At 41.2% G+C, this 21280-nt stretch overlaps 5 protein-coding genes across 8 annotated transcripts; 4 read left to right on the forward strand and 1 right to left on the reverse strand.

Annotated features, from left to right (window-relative positions):
* Window positions 1-198: 198 nt before the first annotated feature.
* On the forward strand, window positions 199-3020 carry LOC105462870 (pseudouridine-5'-phosphatase-like). Of its 2 annotated transcripts, none has more exons than XM_011709743.1 (5): window positions 199-296; window positions 1740-1936; window positions 2018-2236; window positions 2349-2581; window positions 2749-3020. In XM_011709743.1, exons 2-5 carry the CDS (start codon window positions 1873-1875, stop codon window positions 2926-2928), a joined length of 696 nt encoding a protein of 231 aa, XP_011708045.1. In that variant the 5' UTR covers window positions 199-296; window positions 1740-1872; the 3' UTR covers window positions 2929-3020. The 2 variants fall into 2 exon arrangements, with proteins under 2 accessions (XP_011708045.1, XP_011708046.1); XM_011709744.1 differs by lacking the exon at window positions 199-296 and adding an exon at window positions 1019-1553.
* LOC105462869 (DNA polymerase alpha catalytic subunit) lies at window positions 3000-10100 on the reverse strand. Its single transcript, XM_011709742.1, has 21 exons — window positions 9971-10100; window positions 9488-9688; window positions 8967-9288; window positions 8531-8861; window positions 8089-8448; window positions 7632-7970; window positions 7353-7554; window positions 6808-7076; window positions 6543-6659; window positions 6287-6470; window positions 5927-6055; window positions 5675-5850; window positions 5361-5601; window positions 5148-5287; window positions 4840-5045; window positions 4491-4755; window positions 4227-4401; window positions 3985-4151; window positions 3559-3807; window positions 3404-3479; window positions 3000-3311 (listed from the first exon to the last, which is right to left on the reverse strand). Exons 1-21 carry the CDS (start codon window positions 9984-9986, stop codon window positions 3088-3090), a joined length of 4389 nt encoding a protein of 1462 aa, XP_011708044.1. The 5' UTR covers window positions 9987-10100; the 3' UTR covers window positions 3000-3087.
* A 249-nt stretch (window positions 10101-10349) lies between these two features.
* LOC105462871 lies at window positions 10350-12485 on the forward strand. Of its 2 annotated transcripts, XM_011709747.1 has the most exons (4): window positions 10350-10529; window positions 10837-10969; window positions 11089-11310; window positions 12422-12485. In XM_011709747.1, exons 1-4 carry the CDS (start codon window positions 10411-10413, stop codon window positions 12425-12427), a joined length of 480 nt encoding a protein of 159 aa, XP_011708049.1. In that variant the 5' UTR covers window positions 10350-10410; the 3' UTR covers window positions 12428-12485. The 2 variants fall into 2 exon arrangements, with proteins under 2 accessions (XP_011708049.1, XP_011708048.1); XM_011709746.1 differs by lacking the exon at window positions 12422-12485 and having other exon boundaries at window positions 11089-11674.
* Window positions 12486-12554: 69 nt separating this feature from the next.
* LOC105462872 (transport and Golgi organization protein 11) lies at window positions 12555-15391 on the forward strand. 2 transcript variants are annotated; one of them, XM_011709748.1, is made up of 5 exons: window positions 12555-12648; window positions 13524-13756; window positions 13896-13990; window positions 14083-14231; window positions 14319-15386. In XM_011709748.1, exons 2-5 carry the CDS (start codon window positions 13531-13533, stop codon window positions 14524-14526), a joined length of 678 nt encoding a protein of 225 aa, XP_011708050.1. In that variant the 5' UTR covers window positions 12555-12648; window positions 13524-13530; the 3' UTR covers window positions 14527-15386. The 2 variants fall into 2 exon arrangements, with proteins under 2 accessions (XP_011708050.1, XP_011708051.1); XM_011709749.1 differs by lacking the exon at window positions 12555-12648 and adding an exon at window positions 12666-12786 and having other exon boundaries at window positions 14319-15391.
* A 1647-nt stretch (window positions 15392-17038) lies between these two features.
* Window positions 17039-21066, forward strand: LOC105462873 (YTH domain-containing family protein 3-like). The gene is made up of 4 exons (XM_011709750.1): window positions 17039-17084; window positions 17365-17392; window positions 18076-19877; window positions 19991-21066. Exons 1-4 carry the CDS (start codon window positions 17049-17051, stop codon window positions 20033-20035), a joined length of 1911 nt encoding a protein of 636 aa, XP_011708052.1. The 5' UTR covers window positions 17039-17048; the 3' UTR covers window positions 20036-21066.
* The last annotated feature ends 214 nt before the right edge of the window (window positions 21067-21280 follow it).

Here is a 21280-nt window from a genome sequence, read left to right on the forward strand (position 1 = left end):
GGTCCAAGGCATCCCAGAAAAATTCAGCCCGATGTCATTCGCGTCTAACCGAAGATGCGCGGCGGCAGACGTTTCTAAAGACATTGCCTCACAGATAATTAATTGACCCATTGACCCTCGCGCGAAAAGCGAGGAGGATTCCGTTGCGCGAACTCGCCGACGAAGCGGCGTCATCTGACGACGAGAGGTGACACTGTTTGCGCCTTGCGGTGTGCTAGGTTTTAGAGCGGCAAAAAAACAGCTGATCACAGCTGATGCGATTCAGGATATTCGCGATAACGTCGCGTACGAAGCAGGTAGCTAGAATGACAGAACACTCCTTCTCATTACTTTTGCCAGGCTAACTGGAATCATCTCTTTCGGTATCATTTTTCAATTTCGTTTAATCAATCAAGAGATTCCACTCCTGCGGTCTCTCTCGATAGGTTAACCGGCAAAAGGATTGGCCGATTACGTTCTCTACTTGTACGATTTAAAGGCAGATTACAAAGAACTGCAGCACGGAATTGCAAGTGCAACAAATTTGCATGCATAACATCTACACATTACATGAAATTTACATCGAGACATTTCTGCTCATTACTCCCTCCCCTCTTTCTGGCTGTGGTCGATATCGAAAAACGATTTATACAATCCCTGCGTTCGCTTTGACGCTTACAGCACTCTTGGAATCATTTCTTGTTATTTATCAAATGTTTATTAAACAAGAATAAATAATGCTCACGACTCTCACGAGCGCTATGAGCATCAAATCGAACGCAGGGAGTTAATTCTTGAACACACTATTCGCACTTGTTATTTTGAGAATTTTTTTTTTTCAAACACCCAAGTGATTTAGAATCAGTTTGCCTAGCAAAAAACATTTTATAAATATATACATATGTATAATTTTATATATGTAAAATTAAATATTTTCAATTTTACTTTGTTTTATATATTTTATATATTAATTATCTTCAATATTTTCTGATTTGGCCATTTAAATATTTTTTGCTTATGAAAAATTTTATGTGTGTGTAGATATATATATTTTTTATCGTTTTATAATTCTTTCATAGCTGTACTTATCAAAACAATTGCTCATGTACGTTATATAATAATAAACGCTATGCTAGAATATATTGTTTCATATTTACTAAGAGATTAATATAAATGCATATGTATGACATCAAGAACAGCCTTAATATTCTCTGTAATAAAAAAAATACGTTATTTTATTTTTTAATATATGTATCTTTTGCAACACACTTAGTAAAACCCATAGATGTAATAAGTATAGACACTATATGCACATTTCTTATCTTAATTGTCTTCACTTCTGTGCATTAGAAAGAGTGCGCGATATGCTGCATCGTACTAACATCTCTTTAATTCGCTCTGGAGCAATATTTAATATCATTATCCCCACTGAACTATAATACATACTCGGTGATTATCCCCCACTACTGATATCTTAAGATGAGAGAGCGACACAGATTAAGCTATTTTAACCTTTCCAAATCGGCAGTGACTATCCTCATTGAAACGCGCAATCTGTACTCATTACATCTATGGTAAAAACCGTTCTCGAAGAAATTATATCACATAAAAAATATACTTCGCTTTTATTTCCTTCGTTGTAAAACTTATTCGAAGTCAAACGCGTCCGTCGTATCATATAAAATATTAATTTCGATAGTTTTAATATGACTAAGATGGAAAAACATATGCATTAACATGGCAATAACACGTGATTATAGATAAAGTAATTGACGTAATAACACCTTCTCATCACCTTCTTATCGTCTTCTCGTTCACGTCGTCGCTGCTTCATCACGTTTGATGTGCCCCAGACATTAGATTTCTAAGTGACCCGGGGATTCAAATTGCAAAATGTCCGTCGACACGTGTAACAAAGTCACGCACTGCATTTTCGATATGGACGGTTTGTTGCTCGGTAAGTGTCGAGACAGATCAGACTTCTTTCCTTTCGGCCATGCGACTCGGTAATTAGTCCTTTCATCCCGTTTCATTTCAGACACGGAATATCTGTACACCAAGGCCTTCAACCGTATCACCAATCGTTACGGCAAGGAGTGGACGTGGGAGCACAAAGCGCACACGATGGGCTTCAAGACCAAGAACGTAGCCGGCTACGCGGTTAAAACGTTGGAGTTACCTTTAACAGCCGACGAATTCATGCAAGAGATTACTGGGATCTTTCAGGAATTATTTCCGCAAGCCAATCCCATGCCAGGTAACACTCTATATATACATCAAAACACGTCGTTGATATCTGACGATTCATAATTTAGTTGGATTATCGAGCAGCAATATCTATTATACAATACCGCATGTGCATTACGTAGGCGCCGTTCGGTTATTGAAACACCTGAAAGAGAGCAACGTTCCGATTGCGTTGGCCACGAGCTCGGATCGCGGGAACTACGAGTTGAAGACCCGGCGTTGGCGCGACCTCTTCGACCTCTTTCATCACAAAGTGCTCGGCGGCTCGGATCCCGAGGTCGCGCGCGGGAAACCGGAGCCCGACATATTTTTCGTAGCTGCCAAGCGTTTCCCCGACAATCCGGATCCTTCGAAGGTAAGAGCCTTGATCTTCGAAGACCGGTCGTTTAACTGTCAAGTACAGCATGTGAAATCATTTTTAATAAGGCTTTACTCAGACTATATTTCAAGGATCAAGAGTGAACGAAGCTTAAAAGAGTCAATTGTCTGCAGTGTCGTAATATTACAAAAATTTCTTTTCAGTGTCTGGTCTTCGAGGATGCGCCGAATGGCGTGAAAGCGGCACTTAAGGCTGGCATGCAGGTCGTTATGGTGCCGGATCCGATGCTTCCGAAACAATACACGAGCGAGGCGACCCTGGTCTTGGACAGCCTTGAAAAGTTTCAACCGGAGAAGTTCGGACTACCGCCGTACGTGACATAGTGCACCCTCCTCCGAGTTTATCGCATGTGACGCGGATTCGTGGACGAGATACGTATATGCACGGAATCATCTCAGTAAAAAAAATAATTTAATATGTAGGTTCCCTTAATCGCCTCTCTTCCGGTCTTGCCGGATTTGTATCTTAACTGCGCTCTCTCCCTAAACTTCTTTATCCGTGTCGTCGGACAGATCTCCCAGTTCGTCGAAATCCTCCCGCGAGCCAGGACTGATAAACATTCCCGCGCTATTGGCGCCCGCGGCGCTGCTGAATATTCCTGTGATATTTACGCACGAGAACTTGTTTCGCTTCAACTGTCTGTCAACTGCCTCTTTCAGTGTGCTGTACGCGGCTATCATATCCCGTGGACATTGAGACAGCATATCTGAAAAAAAAAAGGTCGGAAAGCCCATTCGTACACTTGTCCGGACATTGTAAATGTAAAATGCGGTAAAAGACAATAGAGATTCATATTACGTTTGTAAGCCGGTTGAGTGATGTCGAACATTTTATGGTAGTAGAACAACTGATTGTACAGATCTGTCCCGGAATACTGAAAAACGTACAAACGTGTATATTAATATTGTACAGTCTCAGAGTAAAAATATATGACATTGACTCAGTTAACTTACGACTCGATTCATGGAAACGTCCTTGCACACCGGGCAGTCTGGAAACTTCTTCGCGAAGTCCAACGGCAATCGTCTCGTTCGGTTGGAACAAAGTGGATTCTCACATTCGAGCCAGCCGCTGTAGTACTTGGTAATTGCTTTTCTCATGGCAAGCTGAACTACATTCTGTATCACGTGTGCATATTTCCAGGGTGGTAATTTACAGTCCTGATTGGGGCACATGCTAAGTGATAGCTGCCGACCAGAATGCTGCAGAAAAAAATAACATATATAAACATATATAAATATTTCACAATATAAAACTCTCATAGAAAAATATATGAAAATTTAATTGGAAGGATATGATGAGGATTCTTAAAGTAATCTTATAAAATAAATTATAAAATAAAAAAATGTATATAAAAAAAGAGAGAAACGGACACCTACAAATTCTGTAACGGTATCCTTAATTATTATTTCCGTATTACATCGTTCATTTCTGCATTTAAATGTCAAAGGCAGACAATTGTTGAACCTGTCGTCATTGATGGCGAGCGGTAAGTTCAGGGTTGCCTCGCAAGCTATCGTCTTAGGCTTGTAAACAAACTGTAAACCTGGCGAACAAATTGGCACGTAAAATATAATGCATTATTTCATTTTTAGAGTTTATGCAATAAGTTCCGAAGTACCTAAATTGTTGGCTAGGAAGACATCGTCGATCCCCTCGATCGGGTCGCAGATTCGTAACACTACAGGGAATATTTGACTCAGCAGATAGTAATTGACGTCCACCTTCAATTTCTCATTGTTCTTCACTTCGTCGATGTGATACGCCCGCTCCGTCGCACTCGCATCAGTTCCATCCTAATATTAAAATAAAATAATCTTCATATCCTTTTCGTCGGTATTTTTCTTTCCAAAAATTCGCGAATTAAAGTAGAACGAAATGAAACCTCGCATATAACATATGGCAGAGTGTCACCGGCTTTCCACATCCGACCACCCGCTTTGTTCAGTCTGAGTGCCACCATAACGTGCGACAATTGCTTTTTATCTGGATACGCATCAGGATTTTTCGACAATTGTTTAGTGATGACAAATGATGACAACGGTGCCGTTCCCTCCTTCACGCTTTTCGCAACGTTCTGCAAAATTTGCACGACTTGCTCCAAACGCGTCTCGCTCGAATGATCGCAGAGAAGTATGTCCAAAACTTTTCTGAAAGACGAGATAACAATTAAGTAGACTTGAATAAAATTAATCTCTGGAAAAATATTATCATTATCACATGTATCTGCTAACTTTCCAGTGTCGCAGGCCAACGGGCACCAGTCTCTCCTCACGATATCCAGACCCTTGTGTTCCTGTGCCAATTGTATTTGGCCGTTTGGCAATCTCGACATCGTAACCGCGGCGTATTTCTTCTTTTGCAACAGCAATAGATACCGGAATACCCCGTCGATATCTAATTCGACTTTCTTGTATCGGTTGTTGACCTCGCGCATAATCTAGAAAATATTTAATCCTGCAGCGTGTTGCTAGTAATAATATCTCTCGCATGTGTGATATAAATGTCACGAATACAAAATTACACGGAGTATCTTTCTCACCTTTCTGCCGATCGAGAAAACGTCGTCGTATTCCAGAATGTTGGTGTTTATCATCAGAGAGTCGGTGTCACCGTAAATTACATCGTATTGCAGTTTCTCGACCAAGCGCTTCGTATCCTCCAGGATCTCCCGACCCTTGGCTGAAGAACGGCGGAAAAAAAAAAATGTTTCATGCTCATCGATGCATTTTAAATATCCATCTCGCGCACTTACCTGTTATCAGAGCGGCGAGGCCTTTAGCATAAAATCGACAATGCGTCGCCCCCAAACATCCGTACATGGAATTGGCCGTGAGCTTCAACGCCATTTGCCGGATATGGTAGTCCATTTTCTGTTCCGGCGTTAGATTCGGCGTTTTCATGAGCTGTTTGATCTGCTGCCTGCTCTGGACCAATTTGTGAATCTCCGTCGGGATCACTCCTAATTCCAGATTCGACTCGGGAATATTCAATTGCTGCACCACGTAAATTACACTTTACTCGAAATGTCTGTCTTTTCGAACTGTCGTCTGTACGTGAGAAAATTACCTCGACTTCGGCGTACGCCGCACCGGGCACGGTAGTGAAACACAAATTGTACTCCTGTATAATGCTCGGATACAGAGAATTGAAGTCCATCAGCAGTACGAGTTTATCGTAGAAACCCTTCTTCGGATCGAGTACGAGGCCTCCAGTGTACGCCGCAGCCTTCCTACGCGGACCATCTAATCGAATATCCAGCATTAGTATACGCTCGGCATAAATAATGTCGTAATAACAAAAATATATTAAGAATCTCACCATCGTCTCGCCCCTTCTTCTCAATTTTTTTATCCGGCGTTATGTAACCTTTTAGATTAAAAGCATGCAGCAACAGATACTCGTTCCTCTCCGCTCTTCCGCCTAACAGCGTCCTCGATAAAATGTTACCTGCATTCATTCAATTCGCAAAAATTAAAATTGTAATTACACTGTTATAGTTTATTAAGGCCCGGTTCCACAAATGTAAAATTAACTTAATCTCGATTTAACTTACTGTTTACTCTTTCTAATTCTTAGATTAGAAAAAGATAAAGCGAATCGAATGCATTCGGTTAAATCGAGTTAACCGCGAACTTGTGAAACCGGGAACTAAGAACGGAAGATACTGAAACGACGTGCCTGCTAAGCAGGTGATTTGTAGCGCGAGCGGTATAACATTGAGATCCATCACTATGGTTATGATGTATCTTGCTTCCTTCAACGTCGCATGCATTAGACTTAGCACTTTGTCCGGTGTACTGAAAAACGATGGAGTCTCCGCTGGCGTGATCTCTTTACACTCGTATTCCTTCGTCCTTAATACCTGAATGTTTGTCAAAATTAATGGTTTGTCGCGAATAAACAATGTAGCGCTAATGCGACGGACGTGACTTACCGCGCCGCAAAGTGATTGCAGATCGTAACTTCTGACTTTTAAGTTCAATTCCTTTGCCGAGACTTGTATGTCACAGATTGGACGACCGACAAACGCTTGATTAAGAATTATTTTCCCCTGTAGAAATATTACTTGTGTCATCTTATGTTAGAAAAATTATTTTTATTGTTTATATGCCAATTGCATAAACATAATTTTAGTATGCTACGTAAATATAACACATTTATTTTACTAGTTTGTTTTAAAAAATAGATGTGTATTTTACCCTAAGTAAGGGAGGAGTCGTTAACTTCAATCTTCCCATTCTGTTCCAATTGGGCACTTTCGATGCAAGCATTCTCTGCATCAAAACGTCAAACTGAAATGCACAGTCGTAGCCTATTATTAAATCGGGATCCGCTTTTTGCATTAAAGTTAACAGCTCTTCGAGTAACTCGCTTTCAGTTTCGCATTTTATTACTTCGATATTCGGGACTTTCGGAAAAGTGTCACGAATTTGCCGCGGCCACGGGGTGTCTCGTGGATGTGTGACAACTGTAAAGAGTTACAAATTAATTGTATAGGCTATACCTTCATTAATGCCTTGGCAAATAAAAAAATATCTGCGACTTAAGGGTAAAACATTGGATGTGTCATTATGAGTCAAATAAAAATCTTTTCTCTATTTCTAAGTCATAAAATATTAAAATTTTATAAGTCAATTTAATTATTAAAGAAAATTAAATTATTAAAGAATCATAAAGAAAATTAACGAACGTGAAAGAAACGATGAGTAAACGAGTGAACGGTGCAATGCAGAAGTAAACTTACAGCAAAACTGACGCTCGTAAGGCGGCTTCGGTGGTTCCTTATCGACATTGTACCTATGATGAATTAATACAACAACCATCACTACTTCGTTCTGCAACTTTGCGTTCAAAGACATCCTCACATTTAGAGTCGCTATCACCAGCGGGGGCTTAGCTTTCTCTTGGGAGCACAGCGATATACTGTTCATGTCCGAAGTAACCACCTGTTGCATCGCAGTATAAAAATAAATCATATATCAAATTTATTTCTTATTGCTATACGATAAATGCATTTACATACAAAACGTTCTGCAGTATATTCTTGCGATGTATTCTTGATGTCTAGCCAGCAGGGGCCCTTGATCCTTCGTTCTATTAGTAACAGCTCTAACGCATTCACTGTCGTGCCAAAGACGCGTTCTATCGCCCGACCTGAGTAATCGGAATTGATTGCCGGATAGCATGCGTCATATCTGACCTCCAAGTAGTCCGAAGTTTTCGGTGTACCCTCCTTTTCGAAGGAATAATGCATGTTCACTTCTTTGCAATTAAACTTCATTATACGCATCTTATTGGCATACTCGTCAAACTCGTTATACACATCTTCCATGGTGGTTAATTGCGATTCGGTGTTCTTTAACTGCAATTCACGATCGTAAAAATAAACTGTATTCGATTTTAGCGATAATTAGAAAATAATAGTATACTACAATTGAATAAAACTTAAAAAAAAAAAAGTCACTAAAAAATATACATACATATTTTCTCGGCAAGAGATATATTCTCCTTGGTATATCATTCACTGTAACGCGACACGAGCAGTACGTGTCGTAGCTAGATAAATAGGTCTTGCCGAAGAGATGCACAGTTCCAGGATGCTTGTAGGGATTTTCATAGGCATCCAGGTAGTAGAACCTAAATACTTCTTCATCCTTCGTTTTGACTAGTTGCGGCACTACCTCCGTCAAGTCAACGGCATTACCAATTTTCATGCTTTTGACGGAAGTTTTGCAAGCGGCAATCTGTACGTCCACTCCATTTTTCTGAGGTTTAACATTGTTTGCCGACGACGAGAAGTCAACGTCCATGCTTCCATCGTCAAAATCTATGGTGGACAGCTGCAATGTATCTTATATGTAGTTTCGCTTTTATATATATATATAAATAAAATACGATAAAAGAAAGCAAAACAACTCTCACATCTCCGACACACTCGCTAAGATCCATCGTAGGACTGTCCGTATCCTCAATAAACTGACTTGCACTCTGCACATTAGATTCCATTGATTTTTTTGCGCTCGAATCTTCTGGAATCGAATCCTCTTTAACTTTCGAATTACTTGATTCTATTGGTTTACTTATGCTCTTCTTCTGCGGCGCATCAAATATTACAGTATCATCCACATCCTCAATTATCTGACTTACACTTTGTGTGATATTATTGGGTTCTGACACAATTTTCTCCTCTGGCTTTTCATATGTTATTTTATCAGCTACTCTTGAGTCAACGGATGAAGACTGATATGTTTGTCTGTAATAAATATGTATATACGCATATATATAGTTAATTTTTACAAATTTTCAGTATGAAAGCACAAATATAGTATAAACAGAATGAACAGATTCATTGACTTACGTAACATTAGAGTGAACTGTGTGGCAAAATTTGTTTCTGTTGCCTCCCGGTTTAGGGCCATTCATTGTCTTCTTATCCGTAGAAATCTCACTGAGCAACTCTCCCAAAATATCATCATCTTTGATCTGAACTACACCAGCATCTTTCTTGGAAGGCATATTTCTGAGCATACTTTGAATATCCCCTTTCTTCTTGTCCTCTTCCTTCCTCCTTTTTCTAGGGCCAGACATGTTACGCTTCTGGTTTCTAGCTTCTTGAATGCTTTCTTCATCCAGATCATCATCAAAAATTTCCCTTCCATCTTCGACATAACCGCTTTCTCCTTCAATTCAGATTCAACATATACATCTCTTACATCTATATATTTTTACATCTTTGAGGCAGAGATTTAGACATCTTAGAAAAAATGTTTTTCAAGCAAATCACTTTTTTCAATGTAACTTATTTAAATTGGCTTTAATAATACATATATATTTTTTTTAGTATTACGACTGATATAATAATACGAAAACTTTTATTACCGTCATCGATTATCCAATCATCTCGTTGGCGTTTTAGAACAGTGCTACTGTATTCCTTCTCGTCTACTTCATCGTAAACATTTTCTAACTCTCCAATCTCGTACTTGCGCTTGCCGCTACGAGCTTCCTTCAATCTTTCCAGAGCCGAGAGCCTGCCGGTCCTATCAGTCTTCTGACGTTTGATCCTGCCAGACGTAGATGCTAAAAAACATGTTCAGCAAGGTAAATCTATAGTTCTCTTCAATTGCACGTAACAAAAAAAAACTGTGAAAATGGATCAATGTATTCTACTATATGACATATTATCAGATCAAAGAGAATTGTTCTTTCAAGAATTATAAGAATATACACAATGTCTGCTGAATTAATAGATAATCCGTTGTGGGAATACATGTAAACAAAAGGGTGATGGCAATGGATTCAGGTTGAAGAGACACGAGTGTATAAATGTACTTATCGCATCGCGCTCGGCGGTCCACTTACCCTGCGAATCGTCCATTATTCTTCTCGTAAAAATCGCGTTTGTCAACACAGCACGTCAACACGGGCGTGCACGCGACATTCGTCTCGTGGACAGTCCCCGCGAGGAACTTTTGGCGGGAGATAATCATAACCTTCCAGCGTGAAAACATCGCGATATCTCGCGAATTCGAGAATTCGATTCGATTCGAGACTCAGTCGCGAACGAAGTACGACTCTCGATTCGTCCGTTTGTTTCGTGCCGGAATGGGGAAACGTCCAATGGAGTGGCGCAAATGCGTCCAATCTGGGACCAATCGAATTCGAGCTATGAAGACTTCCGCTCTTTTTGTACCGTCTAGTTTATGGTTGTCGCAATATCCTCGAGAATTTCACTTCGTGCGGGCGCCGCGGGCGGGAATGTTGCATCACTGCATCGCGCAGCTTGTTTGAAAATACGCGCAATGGCTGTACTACGCACGGATCTGAACGCTCGCGACGAGATCTCGACGCGTAGCAATGACAGAACGAACGGGAACAGATTCGCGCGTCGCAGAATGGACAGCAGAATATTCCTCCCGAGGTATATCATTGCTCGCGTTCACAGAATCTCCCCGAAATCCATAACCTCGCTGGACGATAAGACGGTAAACAGGGAGGGCGAAGGAAGGAAAACCCTCCGAGGACTCTTTGTAGAGATTCTTATATTACGTAGATCAGTCTCGTGGAGCAGTCGCACGATTTCCTTCCCGTTATTGCTTTCCATTTGGCGAGCACAAGCTGACGCGAAACGACTGATTGTGTCAACCAAATGGAAAGCGTCCATTCTCTCTCTTGCGCACCCCTCGGGCACTATACGCGTGACAATCGCTTTTTTAACACGGTTACAGGACTTCCAGGTGTGCACATTCCGTCTACTGTCCGTATAGTGAACCACAACGTCGTAGACCGTTGACATCGTACGTGCGTCGTTTGAGTCTGCAATATGAGCACAACTGGCAAGCTTTTGCCGACAGTAACAAGGTATATGATTGATTCTCTGCGGAATTAGTTCAAGTTCGGTTGCCGGAGCATTGTTCAGGATTGTACAATGCACCATTTCTTTGATTTATCCGTGAGACAGATGATACGTCATTTTGTAGATTCACAATTCACCAATACAACCCGAGTACAAAAGCTGTGTAAGCTTCAGAAGGGAGAGCTCCGAGTACAAGAGCTGTATAAGCTTTCCAAGAGAGAGATCCTTCGAAGAGCCCTCGAAGAGGAGCTTTTCAGCGGGGGCCAGAAAAAGCTGTTGGTCATCTCAGATTAAACGAGCTAGAAAAAGATTGTCTTATCTATTACCGGTATCTTCTCTCGCCAAGGTAATAGCAGGTGTTGTTGTTGGTATAACTATAGGAATAACTGTTTATACATAACAGAAAGAGGTACAAATGAAAAAACAAACCTAGCATAGCTCGATTGTTTACATTGGAGTTGGATATTTTGAAGCAAGATATGTACTATACAATCAAGGTTCAGTCAAATATTTGTTACAGCAATTATTTATTATCATACTCGGTCTAATCTATGTGGCGCTAATTTATTTCGTGCAACAATTGGATATTCTTTCTCTAAAATTATATATTACGAAATAATGATTTAGAATTAATTTTTTTTATAATCTATTTTTTTATAACCAATTGTACTTATATATGGTTATGTAAACTGTTATTATTATTACTATTACTTATTACTATTAGTATTATATTGTTATTATTATTACTACTTTTATTATATTATTATTACTACTTATTATTATTACTACTATTAGGTGCAGAAGAAAATTATCAAGTTTATTTCTCAAATTTAAGAGAATGTAAAAACCTATAGTGATCAATATTTACTAATTCTATAATTATTTTGTTATTGATTATGTTATCTATATTTATTATTTTGTTATCAGTATTACACAAAATTAATCTTATTTTAAGATTTTTGTTGCAAGAAAAAAAAATATATGTACATATATATGTATGTACACATAGGTATATATAGATACATGTATATATCCAAAAGAAGTATAAAAATGCTATATTTTGAGGCTGTATCTAGCACTTTCAAATGCTATATATGTTTTAAACAAAACAATATACTGCAGTTATCAGACTTATAGTTTTGTTTATAATATTTCATTTTTATACCAATGCGTCAAAAAAGTATAATAATTAAGCAATACCGAGTATCGTATTTTGTTCACTGTCAACAAAGTTTTTCACAGAAAACCGTAGGCAATATTATAGATCAGTATTACGTTATATATGCGTATGTAAAAATCACAAAGACTAAATCGATTTAATAATTATTTTTGTACGCGAATTGCGATTTGGTTACAATAAAACGGTATATTGTAAACGTATTTATTCTCTTTCAATGTATTTTCCATAAATTTTTTCAATGTATATCGTATTGATGATTTGTCAATTAATTGTACAGCTGTAGCGTTGCAAAAAAATAAAAAGCTATTGAAATTCGGATGGCGCCTGATTTTCGCGCGTTCGACTTTGACGACGTCGCGGTCGAAAACAGGATGGCAGCGCCGCTCTACGTCGCGTCCCACTGCTCCATGGTCGAATTTTAACCCATCAAATTCATAACGAACTTCACACACAAAGCGCCAAGCGGAGGTTTTATGTCTGACGAACCCACGGGGTTGCGAGAGGGTAAATATTCTCTTCTTTACGGCGAAACGCTCGCGTAACAACATTTATCGGTTGGTCGCTAACGATCTGCGTCTATTCACGATCGTATTGTGGACGATAGTGTAGTCCCGGATGATTTTCGGAGCGACCCAAGCCTCGGTAATGATTCCTAACCGCATGTGTATAACGTTGGCCACGAATGAGTGAGTGATAAAAAAAAAGAGAGCAAAGAAAGAAAGATTACACGAAACACCGAATCCTCGTCGTTTGTGCCTGTGTGAGATTTATTATTGTCTTGTTGACAAGGAACCGTTGCTTCGTTGCACTCGATCGACCCGTTCGAAGAGAGTCCTGTGACTTGTGATAAAAAAAAGGTCTGTTCTTTGTAGCTGATGAAATTAGTGCACGTTCAATGAAATGGAAAATAAAATAGATATATATAGGTATATGTATTTTAAATTTCATAAAAGCGAGAAAGTTTTAGTGCAGTCAGTGCAGCGACAAAGAACAGGCCTGAAGATTACAATGGGTATTTTTTAGAAAGAGAATTTAACTTTAGTAAACAACAAAGTTGAAAGAATTTACGTTGCCCTACGTGTCATCTGTGTGATCCTTTGCTGGATGACGTCCAATGTCAGAATGTCAGCAGCAACCACTGATTTTCTCACATATATATCATGATGGTTCACTGTTCGCACATTGCATCAGCTTGTAAACTGTCAGTTTGTAAACCTATTTGAAAGATGGTTTTTAAAAATGTTTTTTGAACGTTATTTTCTACGATATAAAGGCTTTTGTATCAGTACGTCAGAGTGTAAACGCGGGTGTCGTTCTTGTATATTTTCGTAACATATTTGAGTTTTATGTAGTGATTGCCCTTGTAACCTCGGTTTCAGTTGTATAATGTCAAAGACGCACAGTCCGACGCATTTTAATGGAGAAACAGAGAATTTTTACGATCCAAACTATCCTGCGGACATCAACACGCGGATGCGAGTTCCCAAGAGCATTCGCGTAAACGGAGATTACCCAGACGAGGACATCACTATCACAAATAGGGCCACTTGGAGTCAGATACCTGCTATGGAGAAGCTTGAAATGCACGTGCCAGAGAGGATTCTTGTTGTCGGTGAGATTTCATTTTAAATGACTACAATTTTGCATTGTGTCACAAATACTTTACTATGCTTGTTCTTCTACAATGGTCTATAAATTTATTAATGGTTATATAAATACAACAGCTATATAAATATATTTATCTGTTGCAGGGCAAGAGCAACATGTTGGTACCAAGGCACCGCCACCAGAGATTGTTTTAGAAAATGCTGTAATGCGCACTGAGCCCGCTATAGTCAGAGTACAGGTAAAAAATTATAATTTGAGTGTGAAAGAGAGAGAGAGAGAGAGAGATAACTTGTCATCAGATATTTATTATCAAAAATTTGTCGTCGACAGACACCTCCGAGAAATTTAACTCTGAACAATCACTACTTCCCAGCGGTGGACGAGGATGATCTTCCCGTGCATAACAACGAAGTCGTAAAAGTAATGGAGGTAGTACCTAAGACGTATAACACGGAAACGCAGATAACAAGACACGTCAGGTACGGAATACTCTTCACGCGTTAATAGAATAATAGAATCTTTTGCTAATATTTTATTTCTTATTTGTTGTTATACTTTCTGTGCAGAGAACAAACACCCTTTAATGCTCTCGACGTGTCTCTGCCGCCCAGCGAGGAAGTTCAGCACTTACGTCGCCAAGTAGGTAAATTAAATCGCCGAGTGATGGCACTCGAATTAGACATGCTACATCGCCAGCAGAGAGACAAATTTTTGTATATCGCGACCGTAGCGTATTTCATTTTAAAAACCTTCTCTTGGTTAACTAGAAACTGAAGCGAGTCGATCAAAAAAAAAAAAAGAGAAAAAATGCCAGATACTTATTTCCTTAGAATGAAAAACGTTAAACCAAACATCCTGAGCCACACTTGCTGTATGAAAGTATAACCAAAGACTATTTAATCACAGTCTCGTATGATCAGTTCACCGGAGATAAATAACAATGCGGACGCGTTACGGCATACCCACGTGTGAGCGTTTCTATATTATATTAATTAGAAGAACAGATGACGGGTGTAATGATCATCTTATCGTATTAAAAGTAAATCTCGCTTAACTTTGAAGGATGTGTATGTACTCTTAGATTTGACAATATGTATATGTTATTGTTAATTGTATATACAGCATTCGGGTAATTAATAAACTGGGTTAATTTTCATGTGATGAATATACATTAAACGTTAGTCGCATGATAAAATTCGTCAAGCTGAGTATCTCAATTTTCCTCTTTCTCAGTATTATAACGACAGAGCCGTAGATTTATTTTTATCATGCGATATCATGAAAATGATATTTGTTGTTGTTGCATTAGTTCGAGTAGTACAACTTATTCCTGAGTAGTTGTTTTCTGTTTGTGGCCATAGCAGTTAGAATTGTAATCTTATCCAATATATATATATATATATCGTGACTAATGAGATCAATAAAGTTATTATTACCAAAATTTTATAACGTTACAAATGTACAATTGTACAAAATTATATGATTAGATACTTATGAGATACTATGAGTCAGCATGAAAACCTTCCTCGTGACGAATTATATTTAACTTTATTTTTGTACTTTATATTTTTTGCCGTTTAAATTACTCATAGCTAATTACTTTCGAAATTGTAATAAAGGTGTGTATTAATATATTTTGTGAAATATTTTTTTTATTATATTAGTACAAAAACGTCTCCTGAATTTTCCTTGAAAATTGTAAAAATAAATGTTAATTAAAATGCATTGTTTCATGTGACATATATAAAGGTGCTGTGATCATTAATTGGTGATTACTAATAGCGAAAAATTTTCCAATCCAAACTCGAAGATAAAATGTCTGTAATGGGAATGTAATTAAATGTAAAAGCAGTACCAACTAAAATTTCAATAATTCCTAGAATTAAAAAAAAGTAAAAATCTAATACTTTCGAAAATCGATAAATGACAGGTGAAGGACTCTAAATAAAATTCCAAGAATCGCAATTCGAGAATTTTCAGAATTTTTTAAAATCCAGTTTCGAATTGTAAGAATTTTAATTCTCAAAAATAGACAAAGTATATATCGTATCGGAAGAAAATAATTGAACAAAAATAATACAAAACTCGAAACTTAAATTTTTGCCATTTCCGAAGTTTGATTATAAATTCGTTTTATTTTTGTTATATACATAAAAATTTATCTATCTATAATTATTATATTGCAATGCATAGTTTTGATGAGTAAATATTTAAATCGATATATCCGAATATATGATTTATATCATATATATGAAGAGAGAGATGATATGACATCGCCTTTAAAGGAAAGAGAAGGATATATCCGAAGATGGCTCTTTATCAGTGAATTTTACTTCATAGATCAGATCGATCAGATGATCCATGTTTGATCTAGATTTTTGCACTTAAAATAAAGACAAGTATACATTTAATATTTAAAAAGATAGAGACGAGATGAAAGCGTAATTAAGGGAGTCGATTCATACAACGAGAATTATTTTTCGGAGTCGCCTGGGGTATGTTCGGTTTCCCACCCGAGTGCTCCTCAAGTGTCGCTTTATCCTCGTTTAGCATTCGGAGAACTGTAAAGAGAAAAAAATAATATCTGGATGACACTGGGAGTGGGAATATCCGAACGCACCCCCCTTTGAGGAAGCCGGCCCTAGTGACATTCGCTCGGGAGCGCGGGTTGGCGCACCTGGCGAGCGGTGACGGGAGGTCAGTGCACGTCACGTAGTTGTTGCTCGAAGCCGAGGAATCCGTGTTCGGTCGTTCGGTGACTTCGGTCGTTCGGTGGCCCGTCGTGCCGTAAGTGGGATACACAGCGGCGAACTGCTCTGTCGGCGACTCCCGAGCGGGCCGGGGACATTTGGTGCGCGGTCAGGCTCGATTTCTGCCCACGCTCGGCTCGCGCTCGACGTTTACGGGCCACGTCGGGCGAACGCGCGCGCGCGCACGGAGGAGCAGCGGGAATCGCGGTGGAGAGCGGAATTGCGGACGCCGTACGCGAGACGACCCGGGTGTGTGCGGGCTAGAGCTGAGAGTTCACTACGTGGGAGCGAGCGAGCCTAGCGAACGAGAGAAAGAGAGAGAGAGAGACACGGACAGACGACCGCTGGATGTAATCGTGCTCGCGATCGTCCCAGCCGGTGCATCCCCTTGACTCGACCGCCTCCAAGTCTAATCCTAACAACCCAAGCTCGTCCCTCCTCCGATACGGTCGCCGCCGCCACCGCCGCCGCCGTCGTCCGACGTTCGCCGCCGACGACGACGACGACGACGACGACACGCGAGGCAGCCGCGCGAAGTCGCAGGTTATGTCAAGCGGATTGGCAGGCGCTGTCTCAAACCAGGTCAGTGTGTTGTGTTGACGCGCTGGTACGCGCCGCGCCGCGCCGCACCGCGCCGTGCCGTGCCGTGGCCGCACCGCGCCGCGCCGTGCCGTGCCGTGCCGTGCCGTGTCGCGCCGTTGCTGTTGCCGTTGTTGCCGCCGCTCTACCCGCGGCTCAGACAAAACTGACACATACCTCCCCCTTCTCGTGCCTCCTCCTCCTCCTTGCCTACAGTCACGTTGCTGCCGAGGGCTGGCACCTTCTCTAAATTTTGTATGTTTTTTCATGCGACGGCATGCAGCGGATGAAAGGACAAACCGGCAACCAAGGTGAGTAAACTCCGCCAGCAACTCCGCGCCGACGGCGCCTAGCTTCCTCCGCCGTTAATCCGTCGTCTAGGGTCTCTCTCGCAGAGGAGGCGCGCGTTGAATGAGATGCACACGGCCAAAAAGAGCCAACTCTTTTATTGAAGGATAATTCGCTACGTTAATTGTTCGGAGAAAAAGTAGTTGTGTATGCGTTGGACGTGAGGTTTCTGATAGCCCCGAAGAATATACAGGTCTTGTTGCCTGCGTAATGAAGAAATTGAAGCTGGCAGAATGTTCTCCAGAAATGAAATTCAAAGAAACTCAAATGCACAAGTAATCTCTCTGTAGAATGCGAACAAATGTTGATTTATCATTAGATTTAATTTTAAAACGTTCAACTTATGTAACTGTAGCTGTCGAGTTATATACACCTATATTGGATGCACTTGTCTTGCTAATTTATCTATCTGAACGATGTGTAACTCCAGTGTAAGGTAACGCAATAAAAAGCTCTAAATCGTCTTATCATATTGTTCTAGTATCTACAAAGCGAGTATTATGTTTACCTCGGGAAACATCTTGAAATAATATTAACGATCAAACTTTGAGGGACGAGCAATATCTTGGCTGCCGTTTTATCATGTGTGCCTAAATCGCTACATATACTTTTGAACATTGAGTAAACGCAGTTCTGTTTCGGACAGTGAGCAATGGTCCTAAGGAACACCAGCAGCAACAGCAAACGGAGCATGCCGCTGGCGAGGACACTTTCGACTCATGGCGGGGTGGCAACAATGCTCAGCATCACTCGAGTTATCCGATCGGCACCGGCGACCCGTACAGCCCATACTACGCCGGCACCTCGTTCCCCTATCAGACCTTCGGTGCCGGCGACGGTACCTGGTCGAACGGTACCGATCCGGTCGCCTTTCTGTCCGGCTACGGTGGTCAAATAAGCCACGATGCCTACAGCATGGATGGCATGTTCTCGTCGGCAGCCGGCGGTGGCTTCAGCGCGTTCGGCCAGCCACCGTTCAACTACTTCCACGGCAACGGCGACTTCAATACATGGGGTACACCGAGGAGGACCAAGTACGAGGACTACTATCAGCCGCCGCGCGGCAACGAGAGCTATGTTAATCCGGCGGCGAGCGGCACCGGCGAGATCAAGACCATCGAGCAGGGCGTGCAGGGTCTGTCGATCGGCGGCGGCGGCGGCGGTGAGCTACTACGGCAAGATCAGCATCCGCAGCAGGCTACGGCACAGCAGATCAAGCCCGAGCCGAAGGAGCCGAGGAAGATAACGTGGGCGAGTGTTGCGAGCCAGCCGGCGAAACCGGTGCCGCCGCTCTCGTCCTCGCAGGGGATGAAGAAGAAGGCGGGCATGCCGCCGCCGCCTATTGTGCCGGGCAAGCACAACATGGACATCGGGACGTGGGGCGAGGGCAAGTCTTCCGCACCGCCGCCGCCTACGGCGCCCCCACCGCCGCAGGTGCAGCCGCCGATTCCGCCGCCCCCGCCGCCCGTCCAGAGGCAGCAACGACCGCAACAGCCCCCGCAGCCGTGTTGGAACAGGCAGCCGTCCGCAACGGCCACCCCACCGATCCCGCAGCCCCAGTCACAGACGCAAATCCATATGCCGCCGCAGTCGCAGCAGCAGCAGCAACAGCAGCAACATCAGCAGTCGCATCAACAGCACCATCAGCAGCAACAACATCAGCAGATGCAACATCATCAACATCAACAGCAGCAGCAGCAACAACAACAACAACAACAACAACAACAACAACAACAACAACAACTTGTCCAGAGTAACCCATCGCATCCGGTCCTCGATGAACTGAAAGTGAAGAACGACTACAATCCCGTGGAATTCGATCAGAGCGCGCCCGGCGCGAGGTTTTTCGTGATCAAATCCTACTCGGAGGACGACATACATCGATCCATCAAGTATGAAATTTGGTGCAGCACGGAGCACGGTAACAAGCGGCTGGATCAGGCTTACCGGGAGGCGAGTCGCGAAGGTGCCCCCCTTTATCTGTTCTTCTCCGTGAACGGATCCGGTCACTTCTGCGGCATGGCGCAGATGGTCTCTCCTGTTGACTATCAGTGCAACAGTAGTGTCTGGTCCCAGGACAAGTGGAAGGGTCAGTTCCGCGTCCGTTGGATATACGTGAAGGATGTTCCTAATGTGCAACTGCGACACATTAAGCTCGAGAACAATGAGAACAAGCCGGTGACCAACTCGCGAGACGCACAAGAGGTCCCGCACGCGAAAGGTGTCACAGTACTGCGTATCCTGCACACCTACCGTCACTCCACGAGCATCTTCGACGACTTCGGGCATTACGAGCGCCGGCAGGCCGAGGAGGATCAGCGTAAGGCTCCGATCAATCCCATACAGCATCACCATTCTTCCGCCAATCACAGGAACAGGGGACATGCCCCGGACATGTCCAGAGATCACCATCAGCACGGTCATCAGTCTCATCTGCATCAGCGCAAGGTAGAATATCTGTTGAATTTTATTCCATCCTACGATGATGAACTTATCTCCAAACGGAATTGTTATTGAATTCTCGTTATCTCGTTGTCTAATGAAGCGTTATTTTGTTGCAGGAGCGCGGCGGTGGTCGGGGTGGCAGAGGAGGTTCGCGCCAGTAGCGCTCGATATTGCAGAGACGTAATGCCGTTAACGAGAGTAATCGATGTAAAGGAAGCACGCTACGACTAATAATCACGTCCTACCACTTACCTTTGCTTTCCCGGATCCACGATGGGCTTCTTCTGATTTCCTGTGATTGAACATTCGTTGTTGACCTCGGCCGCGTTGTTCTTTCGTTAAAATGATTAATCCGATAATCAGATAACACTAGCATCGCGTCGACATCATCGTCAAAATAATATAATAACCGCAACTCTGAGGAGAAGAAGAAAGAGGAGAAGGAGGAAGAGAAAGAGAAACTCCCTGGCGGAAGAGGGATAATGCACTATTTCGAAGGATATTTGATTAAACTCGCTGACGATTATAAATCATATAGTGTGGTGTTGCGTGCTATTCATCGAAAGGTGTTTCTTAAACGTACAAATCATAAAACAGGACAGAAGACAGAAAGAAAGAGAGGAAGGAGGCAGGGGGGGGGGGAGCGAGGGGAAAGACGGAAAGAAAGATAACGCGGTATAGAAGAAAAAAAATTTTTAAAAACTGTAATATGTGGACTAATCCTTGTAAAATGCTTAAACTTTTGTTGAAAATGAAAAAAATCTATACAAGAACATTATATTATAAACAAGTGTCATTTGGATTGGTTATATATCGTTTTAAATACCAATGAACATTCAATCTGGTGCCTGCAGCTCGACAGAAGGGTCGAATTCCCCCTTAATTGTTAATAAGGTGCAGGGGCTTGTTACAACGTTCTCAGTTGTATTTATAACCATCATGCTTCACAAAATGAATTATACAGAAGATTATTGGCGTTTATTTTAGCGCGTATTCTATATCTGTATTGCGAATATATCATCTATTATTATATTATTCATGGACTACAGAGAAATGAGTTGAGGATAATATAACGAGAAGTGAAATAATATTACAATTAATCTACTGTAATGTACACGTGATGAGACGACGATCATTATTATTGTACCATTTGATGACATTTCATGAGATATGATTCTTATTGTTAAACGCATCTCTGTTCTCTGTTTTTTCATTAGAATAATGAATGATTCTTTGCAACGATGGCAACGTTATATTGCGAGTGATACTGAATAATATAAAACGAATTCGCGTTCCTTGGTTAATAGAATAGATTTTTCTTCAGCTTCATTTTTTTAATAAGTTGAGTAGATACTCTTTTCTTTTTAACATTTAAAATCAATTATTTATTCAATCAGTTTTTGACA

Source organism: Wasmannia auropunctata, unplaced genomic scaffold (assembly GCF_000956235.1).
Source record: "Wasmannia auropunctata unplaced genomic scaffold, wasmannia.A_1.0 LD336092.1, whole genome shotgun sequence".
NCBI lineage: Eukaryota > Metazoa > Arthropoda > Insecta > Hymenoptera > Formicidae > Wasmannia > Wasmannia auropunctata.

Bases quoted from the DNA above. Each gene is read 5' to 3' on its own strand.
- LOC105462872 (XM_011709748.1), top strand. From the start codon at position 13,531: ATGTCAAAGACGCACAGTCCGACGCATTTTAATGGAGAAACAGAGAAT. The intron at 13,991-14,082 runs GTAAAAAATTAT...TGTCGTCGACAG, and splicing joins CCGCTATAGTCAGAGTACAG to ACACCTCCGAGAAATTTAAC. The intron at 14,232-14,318 runs GTACGGAATACT...CTTTCTGTGCAG, and splicing joins CAGATAACAAGACACGTCAG to AGAACAAACACCCTTTAATG.
- LOC105462870 (XM_011709743.1), top strand. From the start codon at position 1,873: ATGTCCGTCGACACGTGTAACAAAGTCACGCACTGCATTTTCGATATG. The intron at 2,237-2,348 runs GTAACACTCTAT...TGCATTACGTAG, and splicing joins GCAAGCCAATCCCATGCCAG to GCGCCGTTCGGTTATTGAAA. The intron at 2,582-2,748 runs GTAAGAGCCTTG...ATTTCTTTTCAG, and splicing joins ACAATCCGGATCCTTCGAAG to TGTCTGGTCTTCGAGGATGC.
- LOC105462869 (XM_011709742.1), bottom strand. The intron at 5,602-5,674 runs GTAATTTTCTCA...TACGTGGTGCAG, and splicing joins CGGCGTACGCCGAAGTCGAG to CAATTGAATATTCCCGAGTC. The intron at 3,480-3,558 runs GTAAGTTAACTG...TACGTTTTTCAG, and splicing joins ACGTTTCCATGAATCGAGTC to TATTCCGGGACAGATCTGTA.
- LOC105462873 (XM_011709750.1), top strand. From the start codon at position 17,049: ATGTCAAGCGGATTGGCAGGCGCTGTCTCAAACCAG. The intron at 17,393-18,075 runs GTGAGTAAACTC...TGTTTCGGACAG, and splicing joins AGGACAAACCGGCAACCAAG to TGAGCAATGGTCCTAAGGAA. The intron at 19,878-19,990 runs GTAGAATATCTG...ATTTTGTTGCAG, and splicing joins CTCATCTGCATCAGCGCAAG to GAGCGCGGCGGTGGTCGGGG.
- LOC105462871 (XM_011709746.1), top strand. From the start codon at position 10,411: ATGGCTGTACTACGCACGGATCTGAACGCTCGCGACGAGATCTCGACG. The intron at 10,530-10,836 runs GTATATCATTGC...ACACGGTTACAG, and splicing joins AGCAGAATATTCCTCCCGAG to GACTTCCAGGTGTGCACATT. The intron at 10,970-11,088 runs GTATATGATTGA...GTCATTTTGTAG, and splicing joins CTTTTGCCGACAGTAACAAG to ATTCACAATTCACCAATACA.